Source organism: Hyperolius riggenbachi, chromosome 3, assembly GCF_040937935.1.
Source record: "Hyperolius riggenbachi isolate aHypRig1 chromosome 3, aHypRig1.pri, whole genome shotgun sequence".
NCBI classification, from domain to species: Eukaryota; Metazoa; Chordata; class Amphibia; order Anura; family Hyperoliidae; genus Hyperolius; species Hyperolius riggenbachi.
This window is the reverse complement of record NC_090648.1, coordinates 263,371,058-263,390,115: the sequence shown is the minus strand read 5'-3', so window position 1 is coordinate 263,390,115 and position 19,058 is coordinate 263,371,058. Positions and strand designations below refer to the sequence as shown.

Here is a 19,058-nt window from a genome sequence, read left to right as displayed (position 1 = left end):
GCTTCAGCTTTGTCACTGATTTCTGAACATAGGTCTCCAGAATCTGCTGATACTGAGTGGAATCCATGCGTCCCTCAACTTTGACAAGATTCCCAGTCCCTGCACTGGCCACACAGCCCCACAGCATGAAGGAACCACCACCATATTTTACTGTAGATAGCAGGTGTTTTTCTTGGAATGATGTGTTCTTTTTCCTCCATGCCTTATGCCCTTTGTTATGCCCAAATAACTAAATTTTAGATTAATCAGTCCACAGCACCTTATTCCAAAATGTAATTGGCTTGTCCAAATGTGCTTTAGCATACCTTTAAGTGGCTCTGTTTGTGCTGTGGGCAGAGAAGAGGCTTCCTCTGCATCACTCTTGCATACAGCATCTCCTTGTATAATGGTTGAATGATGCACAGTGACTTCATTGATGTTGTGAATCTTTGGTGGTGGACTGTGGGTTGACTCTGACTGTTCTCACCATTCGTCGCTTCTGTCTATCTGAGATTTTTCTTGGTCTGTCAATTCGAGCCTTAACTTGAACTGAGCATGTGGTCTTCCATTTCCTCAAAATGTCCCTAACTGTGGAAACACAGTTGAAATCTCTGAGACAGCTTTCTGTATCCTTCCCCTAAACCATGATGGTGAACAATCTTTGTCTTCAAGTCATTTGAGAGATGTTTTGAGACGCCCATGTTGCTACTCTTCAGAGAAAATTTAAAAGAGGAGGGAAACTTACAATTGACCCCCTTAAATACTCTTTCTCATAATTGGATTCACCTGTGTATGTAGGTCAGGGGTCCCTGAGCTTACCAAGGCAGTTTGAGTTCCAATAATTAGTTCTAAAGGTTTTGGATGCAAAAAATGACAAATGAATGCACCTGCCTAATTTTATTTAAATGATTATTACACACTTTCTGTAAATCCAATAAACTTGATTTCACTTCTCAAATATCACTGTGTGTGTCTCGTATATGATATATTTAACTGACATTTTTTATCGTAACCACCAACGATTTATACAGGAAAATCATGACGATTAACAAGGTTGCCCAAACTTTCGCATCCCACTGTATAGGGACTAGTTAGGCACCCAACTATCCGCTCAATAGATTCTCCACTGCAGCCCTTCCTCCACCCAGTGCTGAGATCACCCACATTATGGCATAGCTGCAGAACTTTGGGGTCTGGTCCAAACTTGGGTTTGCTCCCCTACTTGTATGTATAATTATAGGTGTACTGTGTGCTGTACACAAGAACTACACTATCTGTGTTGGTCACCTCCATTGTTGCACTGTTATTAAAGCCTAACTCCAGAACATAAAAAAAATCTGTAACCTTTACATAGTATGGAAAGGGGTTAGAATCTCCTCTGGGTTTTCACTGCTGATGACTATGCCTTTGGGCAAATCTTGAATGATGATTCTTTTGGGTGATAGGGCATCAGATGAACATGAAACGCATTATGAAGTACTGTAAGTGATAACACAGGTCATAAAACCTGTCTACATTGTTATTATTCCCACTGGAGATAAATGGACATTGAGCAAGACTGGTGCAAGTTCCTTGCTGTCTACCCATCTATCCACCTTCACTCCATGAGCATAAGGGGGAAGTAAAATTAGCATTTATTGTTTTTTGTCAACGGCAGAATAAAGTATTTGGAGGGTGGTTAGCTGTTTTCTGTACATCTGAAGAACAGCCCAAAGCCAGGAGTGCTATTCTAATAGACTAAGGGCCTGATGCAGAAAAGCTTGGTAATATTGCCATGTACAGACATTGCACTATTAACCTTACTAATAGCACTGTGCACCGCGCATTACGCTATAAGTGCGACCCTCGGTACTTGACTAGCGCTACCTTGCTAAGGTAATGCACACTACTAACGGTAACACTTATTAGTAATGTCTGTTACCATAGCGACGGTCGCACTACTTGAGTACTGCAGATCACACTATTAATGTAAATCCCAGTACACAGTGCCAATAGGAAGGGTAATATTACCACGCAATGTCTGTGCATGACTATATCACCTCACTTTCTGTATCAGGCCCTAATACCATTATCTTCAATTATTTGTGAATCTGACTTCACATTTTGAAGGATATAACAGCAGATTATATGCCATCAGTGAATACACGGGTAGGATATATAAACCACATGTTTCCACACAGAATGCTGTTAGCATCTCAGGTTCGTAGTAGCATCACCTACCAAATACGTGCAAGACATCCATCTTCAAGAGACATTTAGGATCTTCAAGGGAGATATATAAGGGTAGTATATAATACTGTCATGGAGCACATGATAAGCTGTGATGCCATCCTGGCTTTGTTCAGTCACTGTACGGTAAAAATGGCTCTGTGTCCACCTATAAAATAGATTGATATTGTTTTCTGTCAGCATGCAAAAGTCAGTTCTTAGTAGGATGCTGTGTGTGTCTGTCCACTCACTGAACCTAAGCCTCTTTGGTATGCATTTGTTTCAGTTTTAACCTTTTTACTGCGCTTAATCAGTCTGACCTGCATTCTGTGGGTTAATCAAAAATTCTTTGACATTTATCTGACATTTTAATTCACACCAAATGAAACCACATGAGTTTAGCCTATTCATTATAAAACAATCAGTCAATTGAAAGATATGACTACTTGAAGTTGTACTATTACTTAACAGTTAACTAGCCATGAAAAGCAAATGGTGCAAATCTCACGCTCTTTGTTAAGGAATATTGGATTTGTAGAGGAATGTTGGATGTGAATATAATACCCAAGCTGACTGCCCCAGTGTGTAGGAATCTCAGTGTTTTATGGATCCTGAGCCATGTTAATATTATGGACACATCATCAGCATATTTCATGACTCTGTAGAGTTAGTTACAGACAAGTCACATGGACATACAAGTGCAGTACACTTAACCACGCATGTTGTATAGCACTTTTTACACTGAGTATACATAGATGAGACAGACAATAAATAAAGCAGTGCCAATATACAAAAGGAGAAACCGTGCTGCCCATTCAGGCTTTGAGTATAAAGGAATAGGTGGAAACCGATAGTAATGGAGATGGAGGTAAGCTGTATGCATAATATGTGCTTTATTCCTACCTTATGCCTAATACACACGGTACGATTTTCTGTGCGATAGATGGATCCAATAGATAAAATCCATCATGTCCGATATTGCTCCCAATCATTTCCACGCTTGATTTCTCATAGCTGTGAATGGAAAAAGATAAGAAAAACAAATGAAGATAAGAGAATTGAGTGCGGAATCGTTCGAGAAAAAGATTGGCTCGCACAATGGCCCAGAAAATCTTACCGTGTGTACCTAGCATGTCTTGTAAAAAGCTAAAGTAGCCTAGGACAGTATAGAAGCTAGCTTCAAAGAAAGAGCTGAAGAGTGTTGAACTGACTAGGTAGGGAGTTCAAGAAGATGGGGATGGGAAGAGGTGACTTGGTTGCATGAGATCATTATCAGAAGTCAGTTGGTGCACAGGGTGATATCTAGATGTAAGCACAGCAATGTGTGGAGAGAGCTTTATTAGTAAGAGTTTGAATTTTTCGCTGTATCATTTTGATTGATGGGCAACCATAACAAATAGATAGTAGAGACTAATGAAAAACACACACACACACTCCTCTCTCTCTCTCTCTCTCTCTCTCTCTCTCTCACCAGTAAGGATCAGAACTCTTATACCCCTGCTTCAGCCGAGCAGTGTGTACTAGCACTTATAGAAACAGTAAGAGAGAAAGCAGCTCCAATGGACTGGGTTAGGAGGGGAACAATACACTTGGCCATTGCTGTTTCTTATAGATACAGCATTCTAAATCGTTTGGCTTTGTGCTACACCTGTACACATGCTAGACTCTTGGCTGAGGTGGCTCTGAACAGCTGCATCCGCTGGGTTTTGGTTAGCTTATGTACAAGGCTTTATTGAAGCCTACTTGTTGACTTTATCTGGATAATGATTTAATCCAAAGTCGCTGTTTAAGTATATGTTAAAATCCAAAGAAATAACTTATGTTTATACTTTGTCAGTGTGAATAATCCCTTCAAATAATAGAGGTTTGCCCTCTTATAACGTCATTGCACCCAAACCATCCCATAAGTTGTGGTGTTGTAGTCTGGAATTTCCATACAGTACTATACAAGGGCATTTAGACTCCTGGGCCCATATGCAATTCACTTTTTCTCCTGAGTTTTCACCTAGGTGATATTTTCATACCTTGGCAATAAAATGCCCTTTAAACCACTTACAAACAAGTAAATACTCAAAATAATTTTTATAGTACTTATTCACCTACTTTTTGGTACTTTTTTTTCATTTGCAAACTGCTGAAAAGTTATTTTAAATAGAAGATGAAAAATGATCTGCTAAGAGAAAACTGTCTAGTGTACTGTCCTAAGTGAAGCATACATCTTCCTTCGTCTTCTTGCAAAGCAATGTCGCAAACTACTTTTCCACTTTTAGACCAAAATTGCAGTTTGTAAGTAGGGGGTCCACAAAATTGTGGACCAAAATTGTTGTTTGTAAGTAGGGGATTGTCTGCATAGCTCCGCCCTTGCCAGCATTGTTTTAGGCGCACAAATCTTTTAGTGTACATTTAGTAAATGAGCAGGACTTCTAAATGAACAGGAAAAAATCCTGATATCTGCTGGGAGGAGCAGAGGAGAGAATTGTCTGCTGTGTCATGACTACCGGTGAGCAATGTAATAGGAGAGAAGAGCAGAGGCTGCAGCTTGTCACTGACATTGTGTGCACGTACAACGTGTGTAAAGTATGCATATGTACTGCAGCATATTAGTGACTCCTGTAATGTATCCCAGTGACCCCTGTGGAATGTAGCCTGGTTTTCAGTGTTCCCTGTAGTATATCCCCAGTTTTCAGTGTTGCTCGGGGTGTATTAAGGCCTTCCAGTGTCTTTACCATTCCATGTTTCTAGTGTCTTCTGCAGTGTACTCTGGATTGATGTTTCAGATATCACAGAACATAGTTGATAGAGAGAGAAGCAAAATATCCCACGCACACATTGAAAAAACAAATGGCTGCAAATGGTTGCTTGAGTTGACCAAAGGGCATCCCCCATGATATCTGCAGTGCTTTCTTGCAAACACAGGGTTTTGTGCAGCCAGAAACCGTCAATTTTATTAAGCAGTAAAGATGCATTGCAGAACTAGTGATGTGTCTTTATGAATTACATGCCCAGCACATTTTCTCTTCAAATATTGTAATATTTAAACTGACGGTTCATATCTTTCATATCTTTGTGTAGTTTTATTAATACACCCTGTTCCCTTTGTTCCATGTTTTACAAACTGGCCACGGTGTATTAGAACTGCATTTTATAGTTGATAATTCTTGTTTTGCAACCATTTGTTTTAGAGCCCACAATTTCTATATTTATCAGATGCAATAGCTGCCATTTGCATACTGTACCTTGTTACTTGACAGGCATACATTTAAAGGGATTTAGGTCCCGCGTTCATCTTTGTATCTCCATGTTTTGTTAATCCAGTTCTGATTAATAAACTTAAGGCCATCTCAGATGATTAAAAAATGAGATCTACAGTGTCTACAGCCAGTATATTGTATCATTGCCTCATGTAAACCATAGTCATTCACTGTTGCTTGTTTTATAGATGGAATTAGCAGTGGCTCCGTTATGTAGAAGAGTAGCTGATCTAGGAAAATCATACAGGCTTCTAAGATCATTCAGGTGAGTTCCCACTGTCATAAACCACACAAAAAAGCCATGCAGCTAAGACTGTAAACCTTTTACACCTGACAACCCATAAGAAATGATCATCAGCACAGCTGGTTAATTTATGGAAGTTACCCCAAGATAATTATATTGTGCGGTACCGAGAAAGAAAATGACTAATCTGGCTGATTAATGCAATTAATTACATTGCTTTTTTGCAATCAGCGATGAACTACAAGGTAATGTATAGTGATTGCTGTTGTTCTTTGCATTAACATCTGTTTAAAATATATATTTTTTAATTTCTTGTTTCTTGTATATGAAATATTTATATAAGTGTTTCATATTTTTTTGATACTAGAAGAGGTATGTTCATTTGGGATTTAGGTTTAGCAGCATCCCTTCATTTAAAACAACCACTCCCACCCTTTATGTAGGAAGGAGGGAGCCCATAGAACAGATTGGTATTGCATGAAAAGGGGCCCAGAGAGGAGATGACACTGCAGGAGGGCAGATGGCCAGGGCAGGCATTGCTGCTGCAGCAGAGAGGAAGGTTTGTGACGGGGCAATTCACGGAGGAAGAATGATGTTTGTAGAAACAATCAGTGCTGCAGAAAGGAAACTTCAAAAGGAAGTTGGTACTAAAAGAAGAATGGAAGCAACAGAAGAGAACGGGGCTGTAGCAGGGTGGAGGCCATACAGGAGATTGACACAAGAGGGGCCATAGAAAGAATCCTGTGGGGAAAATCATGGGGAAGCAGGATAGTAACATGTAGGGAAAGACTGCCAAGTTAAGAGTGTAATGGGAATGGTTAATGGCACATGTGAGAGTTCCAGTGCTATCCACACCTGTCCGCCACCTTCACTAAGTGGTGCAACAGCAGCTACTCACTTGGAGGCAGCTTGTTTTACCATCATAAGTAAATGTTTAGATTTGCTTGCCTGGAATAAAAAGGAAGATATGCAGAATTTCCCTGTATGGATTTTGACGGGAAGGTGGAATTGAGTGGGGGAAAGGGAAGGAGAATACTAGTAAATGTTAAAATGAACCACACTTGTTATATGTGGGCCATGAAGAGATACACTAATTATTTGGGGGTTGTGAGGAGTGGCACTTCTTAAATACTGTATGCGGGGGTATGATGGGCTGCACATATTATGTGGGACACGAAAGACTAGACTGGTTATTTGGAGGACCCAAGGGGCAAATCGGACTATTTTTTTGTACTAATGTGTACTTGAATGTCAGTTAGGTGCTGTATTGTAATCTGCATTGAGTTTGGCTAATAGAGTGGATATGGCGAGGGAAGGAGGTTAATATTAGGAGAGGAGAAGTCAGTGCTACTAGTTCAGAGGGAGGAGAATAATGTTATGAGTGGAGAGAGGGGGGCGATGAGAAGAGTCCCCTGACTTATAGTTATGCCCCTGCTACAGAAGTTTGCTGTTTTGTGATGGCAAACATGAATCTATGAGTTATCCGCACACCAAACCCCCTTCCTCAGGTGTACCCCAAAACAAGTTATGTATTTCCTGATCTTTACATAAAAGCAAGTCTGATGAGCCATTGGCGTGCCTCCTTCATTCCTAATTTCCTACTATACCAGTAAACCCCCAATTCTCAAAAGAATTGCAACTCGAAGAATGGCAATCATTTGATGTGGGCGGCATAGACTTTGGAGTCGAGGTGACGTATGCTTTGTGGGCTTAGTGCAGCAGTTGTGATGAGCATGCATAAGTACATGCTTATAGCCTTAATTTAGTTTTTAGGATTGAAGAAAAAGTGTATAGCGGGAAACCACAGAAGGAAAGTGTACCGGCCACCCAGGTGTGTTTGAGCCTAGTTGGGGTGACTGTTCCACCGTTTCGCAATAGTGCTTAATGAGTTTTTGCAACTGAAATTCTGAAATGTGAGCACAGAATTCAGCTCTGCCTCTGACTCCTTTAAAACACAGGTGAGGTTTAAAGGGACACTATGGCAAAAAAAATTGTAAAATTGAAAATATGTGCAAACATAAACAAATAAGAAGTACGTTTTTTCCAGAGTAAAATGAGCCATAAATTATTTTTCACCTATGTTGCTGTCACTTACAGTAGGTAGTAGAAAGTTGACAGAAGTGACAGGTTTTGGACTATTCCATCTCTTCATAGGGGATTCTCAGCATGACCTTTAGTCTTTATAAAGATATTTCCTAAAAAGGATTTAAATAATGATGCTGGCCAGCTTCCCTGCTCGCTACACAGTTTTTTGGCAGTTGGACAAAGCAACTGCCATTCACTAAGTGCTTTTGAAAATAAATAAATCCTTGAGAATCCCCTATGAAGAGATGGGTTAGTCCAAAACCTTTCACATCTGTCAGATTTCTACTACCTACTGTAAGTGATAGCAACATAGGAGAAAAGTAATTTATGGCTCATTTTACTCTGGAAAAAGCGAACTCCTTATTTGTCTGTTTGCACATATTTAAATTTTACAATTTTTTACCATAATGCCCCTTTAATTTAGTGTGGCAGGGGAGGTAAACAAACAAGGAAAACCGGCACGGCTAATACGCTGTTTATTCTTAGCTTCATGCATAAAAACGTACATGCAAAGGCAAAGCTGACTTGCAAATTAGGTAGGTAATAGTTGAAGTGGGGTACCTGGTGGTGCGGTGGGTGCTGGGTCGTTATGCCTGACGGCCGTTTCGCACACGTCTGCACATCTACGGAGGCTGCAATCAGAGGGGAGCGGGCTGTCGGCATTTGTAGCCTAGTACGCATGGCGGAAGTACACCGCCCATCCGTTCCGCCCCTACACTATCCTTCTCACTAAAACAGACGGCTGGAACGCAAGCGTGTCAGCTACGTCTGATGTCATCGCGGCAAGAAGCGCTGAATCCATTGATCAGTGCAGCGTAACTTACGCATATTTGCACGCCAGTGACACAGGTTGGGCCAGTCTAGAGCCATCTTGTGTCACAAAAAGAGAAGGCATCTCCAGTGTGGCATCAGGATAGAAATGGAGGCAAGTGAAGGATTGAAAATTGAGATTGAGTGTAGATGGAAATAAGTGAAGTAGAAAAAAGAGGAAAAATAAGATGAAGTAAAGTGACGGTCCAGAAGAATAGTGCCTGTGTTGCAACACTGTAAGATGCTGTCTCAGTAGCAAATATATATATAATAAATGTATATATAATGTCTGTTGAATGGAACTGAGCAAAATAGTCAAAAACAATGGTGAGAAGGTATAACGTGTATTAAAATCAATTGGAAGTTGATCGCCCTGTAAGTCAATCCTCCTGGGGTATGGCCTCCCTCGGGAGGCTAACTGGCAGGTCGATCAATCCATCTGGGTAGGTATAAGTCGAGCAGGAGGGACTAATTGGCCAAATAGCCACTAAGTAAAGCACGAGTTCATATGGACACCTAACTCGGGAGAGGGACGTAAAAAGCACAGATCATAGCATCACATAATAAAGTAGACTTTTGGATTAAGGATCCAGGAAACAGGAAAGATCAGTATAATCGTTAAGGCCTAAGGGGCCCATGGCATTGGTCCTTAGGATCAACAAGACCTCCTCACGTTTCAGTTTATTTTCACGGTCTCCACCTCTAGTGAGAGGTGGGACCTGGAGTATGCCAGCAAAGGTGAGTTTATTTGGATCTCCTCTATGATTACTCCTCAAATGCTCCACTACTCTGGGTGAGCCTCTTCCAGAGCTTACGTAGTTGTAGTGTTCACGAAACCTTTCTCCCAGTGTTCTGGTTGTCTCTCCAGTGTAGAACCTACCGCAGGGGCACCACAGGGCACATACCACAAATTTGGTCTTGCAAGTAATGAATGCACGTACGCTCCGTCGGATGGGCCCAATAGGCATATTCGAGCCTGTGGCCATTTGTCTACATGACTTGCACCGACCTCATCTGTGGTTGCCCCGTGGTTGGCCCCTGCGCAACCAATTACCTCCATCAGGGGAGTTGAATTCACTTCTGCTGATGAGGGACCCGATAGTTGGAGATCTTTTAAATGAAAATAAGGGCCCCTCTTCCACCAGGGGTTTCAGACTAGCATCTTTCATCAGAATGTCCCAATGACTGATTACTGACTCCTTGATGACGTCTGACATCGTACTGAATTCAAAAGAAAAAGGAGTCCTTCTGTCGTTAGTTCTCCTGGTTCTCTTCTTTTGGAGGAGATTATGTCTAACTTGGGAGTGGGCCCTACACACTGTTGCCCCTTTAATTTAGCAGGAAGGGGCCAAGACTTAGCAGACACTTCCTGAAATCTTTGTATTTCTGCCTGGAAATCAGCGCCTACCCTATTGTAGATATACTGTTGGCATAAAGTAAGTGTGGGAAGACATTTTATTATGTCCTATGATCTACAGCAGGCTCATGCATTTAAGCCTGTTCTGAAGACTATGTGTGATAATTCCCTACAGCTTCACTACCTGATGAAGCTTATTCCCATTATTCCGTGAATAACACAGTACACACTTTACAGTGGTTTCTATACGTGGCAGGTTAGTACAGAAGAGCAACATATAACACAATACTGCTGCATGATTTACCATCCCTTCATAGTTGGCACCCTAATGAGCAGTGTTTCTTTTATTTCCACTCATTACATTCAGCTAAATACAAGAAAATCTACAGAATGAATGCATATTTGTTCAGGGGGAAGCTAAAAATGAAACGAGTTTACAATTATAGCACACAATCAGTCTGATTTGTTCATTGTGTTGGTGCTGCTTGTGCAAGCAGTTATTTCGGGGAACGGTGTTTAGTTTCAGAGATGACTGAGTGACATCTTCAAGGCAGAAGTGGCTTGTAATCTGCCAGGCAACAGTACTAATATCAGTGTATATGCTTGGGGGGATATCAGTGGAGCTGGACCATGAGCAGTTCTAGTCCTATGCAAAGTACTAGTATGTGTGAGATGGTCCTGTAGGATTTGCTATTACAGCCTTTTCCCCCCATCATTTACTGGATAAGCTGGCCACATGCACTGGAGTGTGATTATTTCAGAACCCTCAGGCAGTCTTTTATCACCCAGTATTATAGTCTGCTTTATTATGAGGTTTTTGCATGTCCAAATTAAAGCAATTAAGGATATAATAGACTATACTATCTAATCAAATGCTTTATTTTTATACAGTGTGCCCCTCTATTAAAGTAGATAACAGTGACTCATTGGTGTTTACCTTGAAAACCCCTAAAGTGCTTATATTATTGACATAAATGTATATCAGTGCTACCATTACAATTCCTAGATTGTAATGGTAGATTTAGTAACTAAACAATTAGTCAATTTAATTAGTACACTGTAGAAAAGCACAACCACTCGGCACTCAGTTATTGGAGACTTTGCCTGCATCTGTAACTTTAAAAGCGTAAACTTAACCCCAAAAAGCACCTGTATTGTGGCTAAAACACAAGCTGAAGGACGTGCAACCGGTGTATGGCAAGCGGAAAACAACTGGAGAATACACTGCACATCGAGGAACACCGGGCACTTGTCACTAAAACCGCTTTTATTCCATCTTCATGCCACAAATATTACATTCACATCAGTCACATATAGGTAAATCAAACCTGGGGTGATGGAAGTGCTGGGGCGTTTAGAGCTCGGGTGACCAGGGGGGTGGTTGGACAGCACAATTTCTCTAATTGTCATCCGGGACAACCCGAGATCCGGTCCCGCCCAGGATCTGGGGAAACACCAAATCAAGAAGTTTAAAAGCCCCCGCCCTCCCTCAATCCTCAGTTCATCTGTGTTTCCGCAGCGGAAACACCTGTTGGAAGCAAGCTCCGTTGGAATATATTGTTTTATTGTTTTTTGGTACTCACCAGAAGGTGGGTGTTTTCTTGGAAAGCAGAGGACTGGACAGTGGAGTGGCATTTACGGAGGTGGGCGCTCAACTGCAAATTCCTCTGCATCTAGGGAGGCAGCGACCGAGTGCATTTTTAGTGTCGGCATGCCTTCCCTCTCCTCGCCAGACGCCGGCTCTGCAAGGCGTATCCGGCGTCAGGCTTCAGCGGCTTCCGCGATGACGTCAGGTGCAAGAGGAGGCGGAGCGCGCACTGACGTCACGTGGCCACAGGAGGAGAGGATCACGGGGAACCAGGAAGTAAAAGCAGCGTGCTCCTGGCGTCTCCCCTAGCGTTCTGTGTCAGCGGAGGCATGTCGCATCAGCAGCAGCAGCCGCAGCCGCCACAACAGCAGCAGCAATCGGAGGTGGCAGTGCCGGCAGCCAAGTCCTCCTCACAGACGCAGCCATCCGGGTTAGGGGTGGTAAGTCCTCCAGTGGAGGGTGATGTCTTTTTTTTATAACTGTATCACCTTGGATGACTTGTCAGTTATGCGCCTGTTTTTCTGTATGTTTTATTTCAGGCAAGAACTGAGTCTAAATCTAATGTTCCGCCCAAGTATAAAAGATGTGGGTTATGTAATACTAAGATCGCTCCAGATGCCCCTAGAAATGTTTGTCAGGCATGCACAGATTCTATTGTGGTATCAGAGACTTCTAATATTTTAAAGGGAGTTATGGAGGCAGTCAATAAGAATATGCAGGAAACATTAGATAAATTTAAGGAATCTTTTGTTCCTCCTCCCTCTGATCCCCTGCCAGGCCCTTCTACAGTGCCTTCTGGGGTTGGGGTGCAGCCTCCTTCCATAGCAGATATTTTGGGAGCTGAGGAAGAAGAGGAGGAAGAGGGGGAGGATATTTCTGGGTCAGTCTCTTTAGAGGAGGGGGAACAACCCAGGTCGGAGGACTCGGGAAAAAAAGGATTTAGTGAGAGCTCCTAGATTTCTCTTTTCCCCAGATGAATCTTCCGAGCTATTAAAAGCTGTATACACCACGGAACAGATTAAGGAATCGGTTCCAGAGATTACACCTCAGGATCAGGTATACTCAGGTCTGGGCCAGGCTACAGGAAGAGTGTTTCCCATTCATAAAACTCTTCAGGAGATTATTACCTCCCAATGGCAGAATCCAGAAAGGCCGTTATTTATACCCAAATCCTCTAAAAGAAAGTTTCCTTTTTCTCAGTCGGAAATTCATAGATGGACGAAATGTCCAAAACTAGACGCCTCCTTATCTAAATACTCCAAAGATTCCGATTTATCTTTTGAGGATTCGGGTGTCCTCAAGGACGTAATGGACAAAAAAGTGGATTCCCTACTAAAGAAAGCCTGGGAATCGGCAGCTTTTGGCTTCATCCCAGGGATTTCAGCCACCTGCATCTCTCGCAACTTAAGAATTTGGATGGATAATCTGATTGAGCAAATCACGAAAGGGGTCCCTATTAAAGATTATGCAGCCTCTCTTCCTGTGGTACTTAAAGCAGTAGCTTTTTTGGCCGACGCAGTCACGGAACTCATTCGGGTTTCCGCACGTACCACGGCGTTAATTAACTCTGCGCGGCGGGCAATATGGCTGAAAACCTGGGAGGGGGACCAGACATCTAGAAACAGACTCTGTTCGATCCCTTTTGAGGGTAATCTATTATTTGGATCGGGTCTAGAAGATATTTTAGCCCGCTCAGCAGAAAAAGGGAAACAATTCCCTAATAAAAAGAGAAATCCCAGAGCTAAAAGACCTTTTATTCCTAAAAAACAGGGAGAGGAACAGGTAAGAAAGAGGAATGTGCAGAGGAAATGGTCCTTTCCGAAAGGAAAGGGAAAAGGAGGTTTTGTCCTTGGCAGGACGGACCCTCCCAAGCAGAATAAATGACGTTTTACCAGTAGGGGGAAGACTGATTTATTTTCGGTTAGAATGGGAGAAATTGAATCCCAATCCTTTTGTTTTACGTATTATAAAAGAAGGCTATCGTCTTCAGTTTTCAGTCAAACCCCCTCTAAGAAGGTTTGTGAATTCATTTCCAAGGGACCCGGAAAAAGCCGGGGGCCTGGAAATGGAAATTCAGAGACTTCAGGAAAAAAGAGTTATCATTCCAGTTCCCCAGGAGGAGAAATTCCAGGGGTACTACTCCCATGTCTTTCTGGTGAAGAAAACCAGCGGGGAGTTTCGTTTTATTTTGAATCTGAAATCTCTCAATCCATTTCTGATCTACAAGAAATTCAGGATGGAGAGCATTTATTCAGTAAGGGGTCTATTGCAGGGGAAGGAATTCTTCGTCTCAATAGACCTCCAGGACGCCTACCTGCACATCCCGATTTTTTACAGACATCAGGTTTCTAAGGTTTGCAATTCGAACTCCTTCCCATGTTCAACACTTCCAGTTTCAGGCGCTCCCATTTGGCATAGCATCAGCCCCTCGAGTATTCACGAAGGTCCTGGCAGAGATTATGAAAGAATTAAGGATCCAGGGAATCTCGATAGTTCCATATCTGGACGATCTTTTGATTTTTGCGGAGACAAGGGATCTGGTGTGTTCACACCGGGATATTGTCATCAGGACTCTGACTCAGGCTGGCTGGATTGTCAATTACGACAAGTCAGCTCTGCAACCGGTCCAGCAAATAATGTTTCTGGGCTACAAGATAGATTCTATGAAGAGAAAAATCTTTCTTCCCCCAGACAAAGTTCTGAAAATCCAATCGGAGGTAAATTCTCTGATGGTTCAAGACAGATCTTCTCTTCGCCACATCATGAGAGTCCTCGGTCTATTTTCAGCATCTATCCCTGCAGTGACGTGGGCTCAGTCTCACGGCAGAGAGTTACAGTCCCTGTTGCTTTCCAATTGGGACAAATCAGAGGATTCCCTGGATCTGCTAATTTCTATTCCCGACTCAGTAAAGTCCAGTCTTCTCTGGTGGTTGGACAGTCACAATTTCAGCGAAGGTCGATTTTGGAGGCAGATAGATCCAGTAAAGATCTTTACGGATGCAAGTTCTTGGGGTTGGGGTGCAACAGCCAGGGGGAATCACGCTCAGGGGAGTTGGCCTCAGGCAGTCAGCAAAAAATCATCCAATTTCAGAGAACTGATGGCAGTACAGAAGGCCCTTCTATCATTCCATTCTCTAATAGAGGGGAATCATGTCCTTGTGTTTTCAGACAACGTCACGACTGTGGCTTATCTGTCAAAACAGGGGGGAACGAGGTCATTCGATCTCATGACTCTCTGTTCGGAAATTCTGACCTGGGCAGAACCTCGCATTCTGTCCTTATCAGCGATCCACATAAAGGGGTCTCTCAATGTAGAGGCGGACTTTTTAAGCCGCCAACAAATAAACCAGGCCGAATGGGAACTCCATCCAGAGGTTTTTCAGAGTCTGGTGGTGAAATTCGGTCTACCAGAGATAGATCTATTCGCATCCCCAAAGAATGCGAAGGTGGAACGATTTTTCTCCCTTCACAGAAGCAGCAAGTCTCTGGGATTCGATGCGCTAAATCTTCCTTGGGAATTTGTTCTGGGGTATGCCTTCCCACCAACAGCCCTAATTCCTCAAGTTCTTCTGAAATTTCAAAGAGAAGGGGGGAGCCTAATTCTGATAGCACCCCAATGGCCAAAAAGGCCTTGGTATGCGACATTATTGAAAATGACAATTCAGCCTCCATGGCCCCTCCCATTACGTCCAGATCTATTAATCCAGGGGCCTCTAATCCATCCCAATCCAGATTTGTTCAAACTGGCAGCCTGGATCCTGAGAGGGTAATCTTAAGACAGAAGGGACTGTCAGAGAAAGTTATTGAGACCTTAATGAAATGTAGGAAGCCTGTAACTCAGAGCATTTATCGCAAAGTCTGGAAGGTCTATTTAGCATGGGGTGAGTCTAAGGCGAGGGATCAGCATTCAACCAGTTCTGTGCTGGAGTTTCTCCAGGACGGATTTGAGATGAAGTTAGCTCCCAGCACTCTCAAGGTCCAGTGTTCGGCTCTATCCATATTGTTGGATAGACATTTGGCGCGAGAGGATTTAGTAAAGAATTTTTTCAAGGCATTACAGAGATCAACTCCAGTCAAGTCAAAGATTTTTCCTCAGTGGGATCTGTCTTTAGTACTAAACAGACTGACAGGTGGTCCTTTCGAACCCATAGAGAAGATTAATATAAAATTTTTAACCCTCAAATTGGCCTTTTTAATTGCTATAACGTCGGCCAGGCGTTTGGGTGATCTTCAGGCATTATCCATCAAGGACCCATTCCTCATTATCTGTCCTGATAGTGTAAGACTCAGATTAGACCCTTCTTATTTACCTAAGGTAACATCTGAATTTCACAGGTCTCAGGAAATCATTCTTCCCTCATTTTGTGATAGGCCAGCTGGGGTTAAAGAGGAATCTTTCCATTGTCTGGACATTAGGAGATCTTTATTAGTTTATCTTTCTAGATCTAGAGAGTTTAGGAAATCCAGTAGTCTATTTGTCCTATTTTCAGGGAAGAATAGAGGTCAGCAGGCGTCCAGACAGACAATCGCAAGATGGATCAGGCAGACCATTACCTTAGCATATGAGGGTAGTGATAATCCCGTTCCTAGTAACATTAAAGCTCACTCAACTCGCTCTTTATCCACATCATGGGCAGAGAGGGCAGGAGCCACCATTCACCAGATTTGTCAAGCGGCAACATGGTCAAACGCATCTACCTTTATCAAGCATTACAGAGTGGATGTTTTATCACAACAAGACCAGTCGTTTGGCAGAAAGGTGCTTCAGGCGGTGGTCCCTCCCTAGGTGAGTCTTTAGCGAAGACTTCTTGTCTATCTCTCGGGTTGTCCCGGATGACAATTAGAGAAATACTCCTATTAGACCTACCGGTAATGGAGTTTCTGGTTGTCATCCGGGACAACGTCTATAACCCTTCCCTTTCCTATCCAGCACCTTTCTGCTATTTAGGAGCACAGGGAATCTTTAGTCACTAGAGGTGTCTAGTTCTTCCTTCACCTTGGTGTTTCTAGGCTACTTACTTTCAGACGCACTGAGGATTGAGGGAGGGCGGGGGCTTTTAAACTTCTTGATTTGGTGTTTCCCCAGATCCTGGGCGGGACCGGATCTCGGGTTGTCCCGGATGACAACCAGAAACTCCATTACCGGTAGGTCTAATAGGAGTATTTTTTTTACAGCCGTTTCACGACAAACTGGCGCTTGCTCACGTGCTTGTGTCCTGTAAAGAGATGGCGCTGTGCCGTCCAACCACCCCCCTGGTCACCCGAGCTCTGATCGCCCCAGCACTTCCATCACCCCAGGTTTGATTTACCTATATGTGACTGATGTGAATGTAATATTTGTGGCATGAAGATGGAATAAAAGCAGTTTTAGTGACAAGTGCCCGGTCCTCCTCGATGTGCAGTGTATTAGTCCATTTAATACAACTGAGAAATGTCAATCAGCTGCACCACCAATAACCATCGTTACACACACTTTGTTGTGGGCTTGCTGCAGTAATGTTCCAGAGATGCAATCCAATATGTTCTTAACTGAGCATTCTATCAGTGCCTACAGAGAATACACTCCCCCTTTCATGAGCATCATCCAGGTTCTGTTGTCCATGGTGTACTGCTTGCTACGCCCTAATCACCAGCAGGAAGGAGTAGCAAGATGGATGCTGTGCACTATGGAACCGGAGTGCCCTGGTGAACACTGTTGAACAATACTATATGCTGTTAGAAACCCCTGGATGCATTCAAGTTCAGATTGGGGCTTCTTTGTTGACGTTTTATGCTATGTATGTTTTGTTTTATTATTTTTCTGGTGTTTTAATGGGATTTAAGAAAGTGAAGATTTTAAAGCACTGCCCATGTTAGTGTGTGATTAAGCACAAGTTCCATCTGGCTTATGAGCTGGCCAGCATCTGTTGAGCTCCTGAAAATCAGGGGAGTGTATTGTGTGGAGCACAGGGTGAATGCTCATGTAAATGACTGACACCTGGTGGAGTGTTGTTATGAGTGAATTCAGTAATACACTGTGTGACGTTTTCTCTGTAGGCGCTAATAGAGTGGAGTGCGCAGTAAAAACACACTGCATTTAGTGCAATTAACCAACACATACAGCACCAGGGGCCCTTTATTCAATTCACTTTTTTCCTCCAATGTTTTCTTCTAGGAGATAATTTTTCATATCCTGTTTAAAATAACTTTACAGCACTCTGAAATTTTAAAAGAACCAAAAAGGTGAAAAAGTACTGTCAAAATTATTCTAAATATTTTCCTGCTTGCTGGTGGCTTAAAGAGAATCTGTACTCTAAAATTTTTACAGCAAAAAGCATACCATTCTATTCATTATGTTCTCCTGTGCCCCTCTGTGCTGTTTTTGCCACTCTCTGCTGCAATCCTGGCTTGTAATTAACAGTTTTAGGCAGTGTTTACAAACAAGCTAACCAGCTTGTGATAGGCTCACATAAGCAGAGTGTGTGAGTCATACAGAGCCTGCAGGGGGCCTGCAGAGGATGTGTATCGCTTCTATCCAATCAAAAGCAGCCCTGCACATTCCACACATTCAAGCCTTAGCCCGAGACAGAGCCGCCGACAGAAGGAAACAGATTAGATCATATAACAGAGATAACACAGCCAATGTGCAATTAGGAAAGGCTGCAGTAAGCCAGAGCACATTAGAACAGGCAAAGGAACTTATAGGATAGAAGAATTTTGTTACAGGGTCTCTTTAAAGGCATTTTATTCATAACAGCTATGTGAAAACTTAGCATAAAAGTGAATTAAACAAGGGCCTGGATCTGGAAAAAGAACAGGAATCGCTCCTAAAAGCTAATGCAGGAAGAAACTGTTAGTAGTCCAAATAAAGAGTATGATTTACAGCACTCAGTGTTCTCATGAATCCTATAAGTGCAGTAACATGGCTGCAATCATCTATGGTAACTTAAGTTGGCCTCACACCATACAATTTTTAAAATTGATTTGCAATTTAAGAATTACAATCAATTTTTCTGATTTGATTGTGACATTTGAAAAATCTGACCAATGATTGAGAACTCAAAAAAAAAGTAATGTGTTAGGTCTGTACAATAATAAAAAGACAATCTACCCTAAACCATTCAATTTTCAATTCCCGATCTTCTTTTATTGAAAAAAAGAACAGGAAATTCAATCAAGCAAAGCTTTAAAATTTTCTGTACAACCTATCATTTTTATCAAATTGCTGTAAAATTGGATTATTTTATTGTATTTGTGTGGCCACTTTTAGGATGAAAGATTACTTTGTTAGAATTCCAAAACATTAGACTCGCAGCCATACGTGGGTTTACGCGGAATGCCTGTGTCAGATAGGTGAAAAGTTTTGGATTCAGACCAGAAAATTAATTATTTGCAATGATTCTTTTAACCACTCTTTAGTATTCTCAATGTACAAAATTGCATCATCCCTCGTCTAAGCCTATGGACAGTGATCCCATGTAAAGACCAATTTTTCTATGAGATGTGACTTTATGCAAGGTCTTCAATAATGCCAACCAGAAGGGGAAAAGAGGACAT

The 19,058-nt window shown here is 42.3% G+C and overlaps 1 protein-coding gene across 2 annotated transcripts in view; it reads left to right on the top strand.

Moving 5' to 3' along the window:
* The window catches only part of COG5 (component of oligomeric golgi complex 5), a 497,428-nt gene that overhangs the window by 456,239 nt on the left and 22,131 nt on the right, over positions 1-19,058 (top strand). For both annotated transcript variants that reach the window (XM_068276282.1, XM_068276283.1), the window contains one exon: positions 5,627-5,703. In XM_068276282.1, the coding sequence (XP_068132383.1) occupies positions 5,627-5,703 (77 nt within the window). The remainder of the gene's footprint in view (positions 1-5,626; positions 5,704-19,058) is intronic.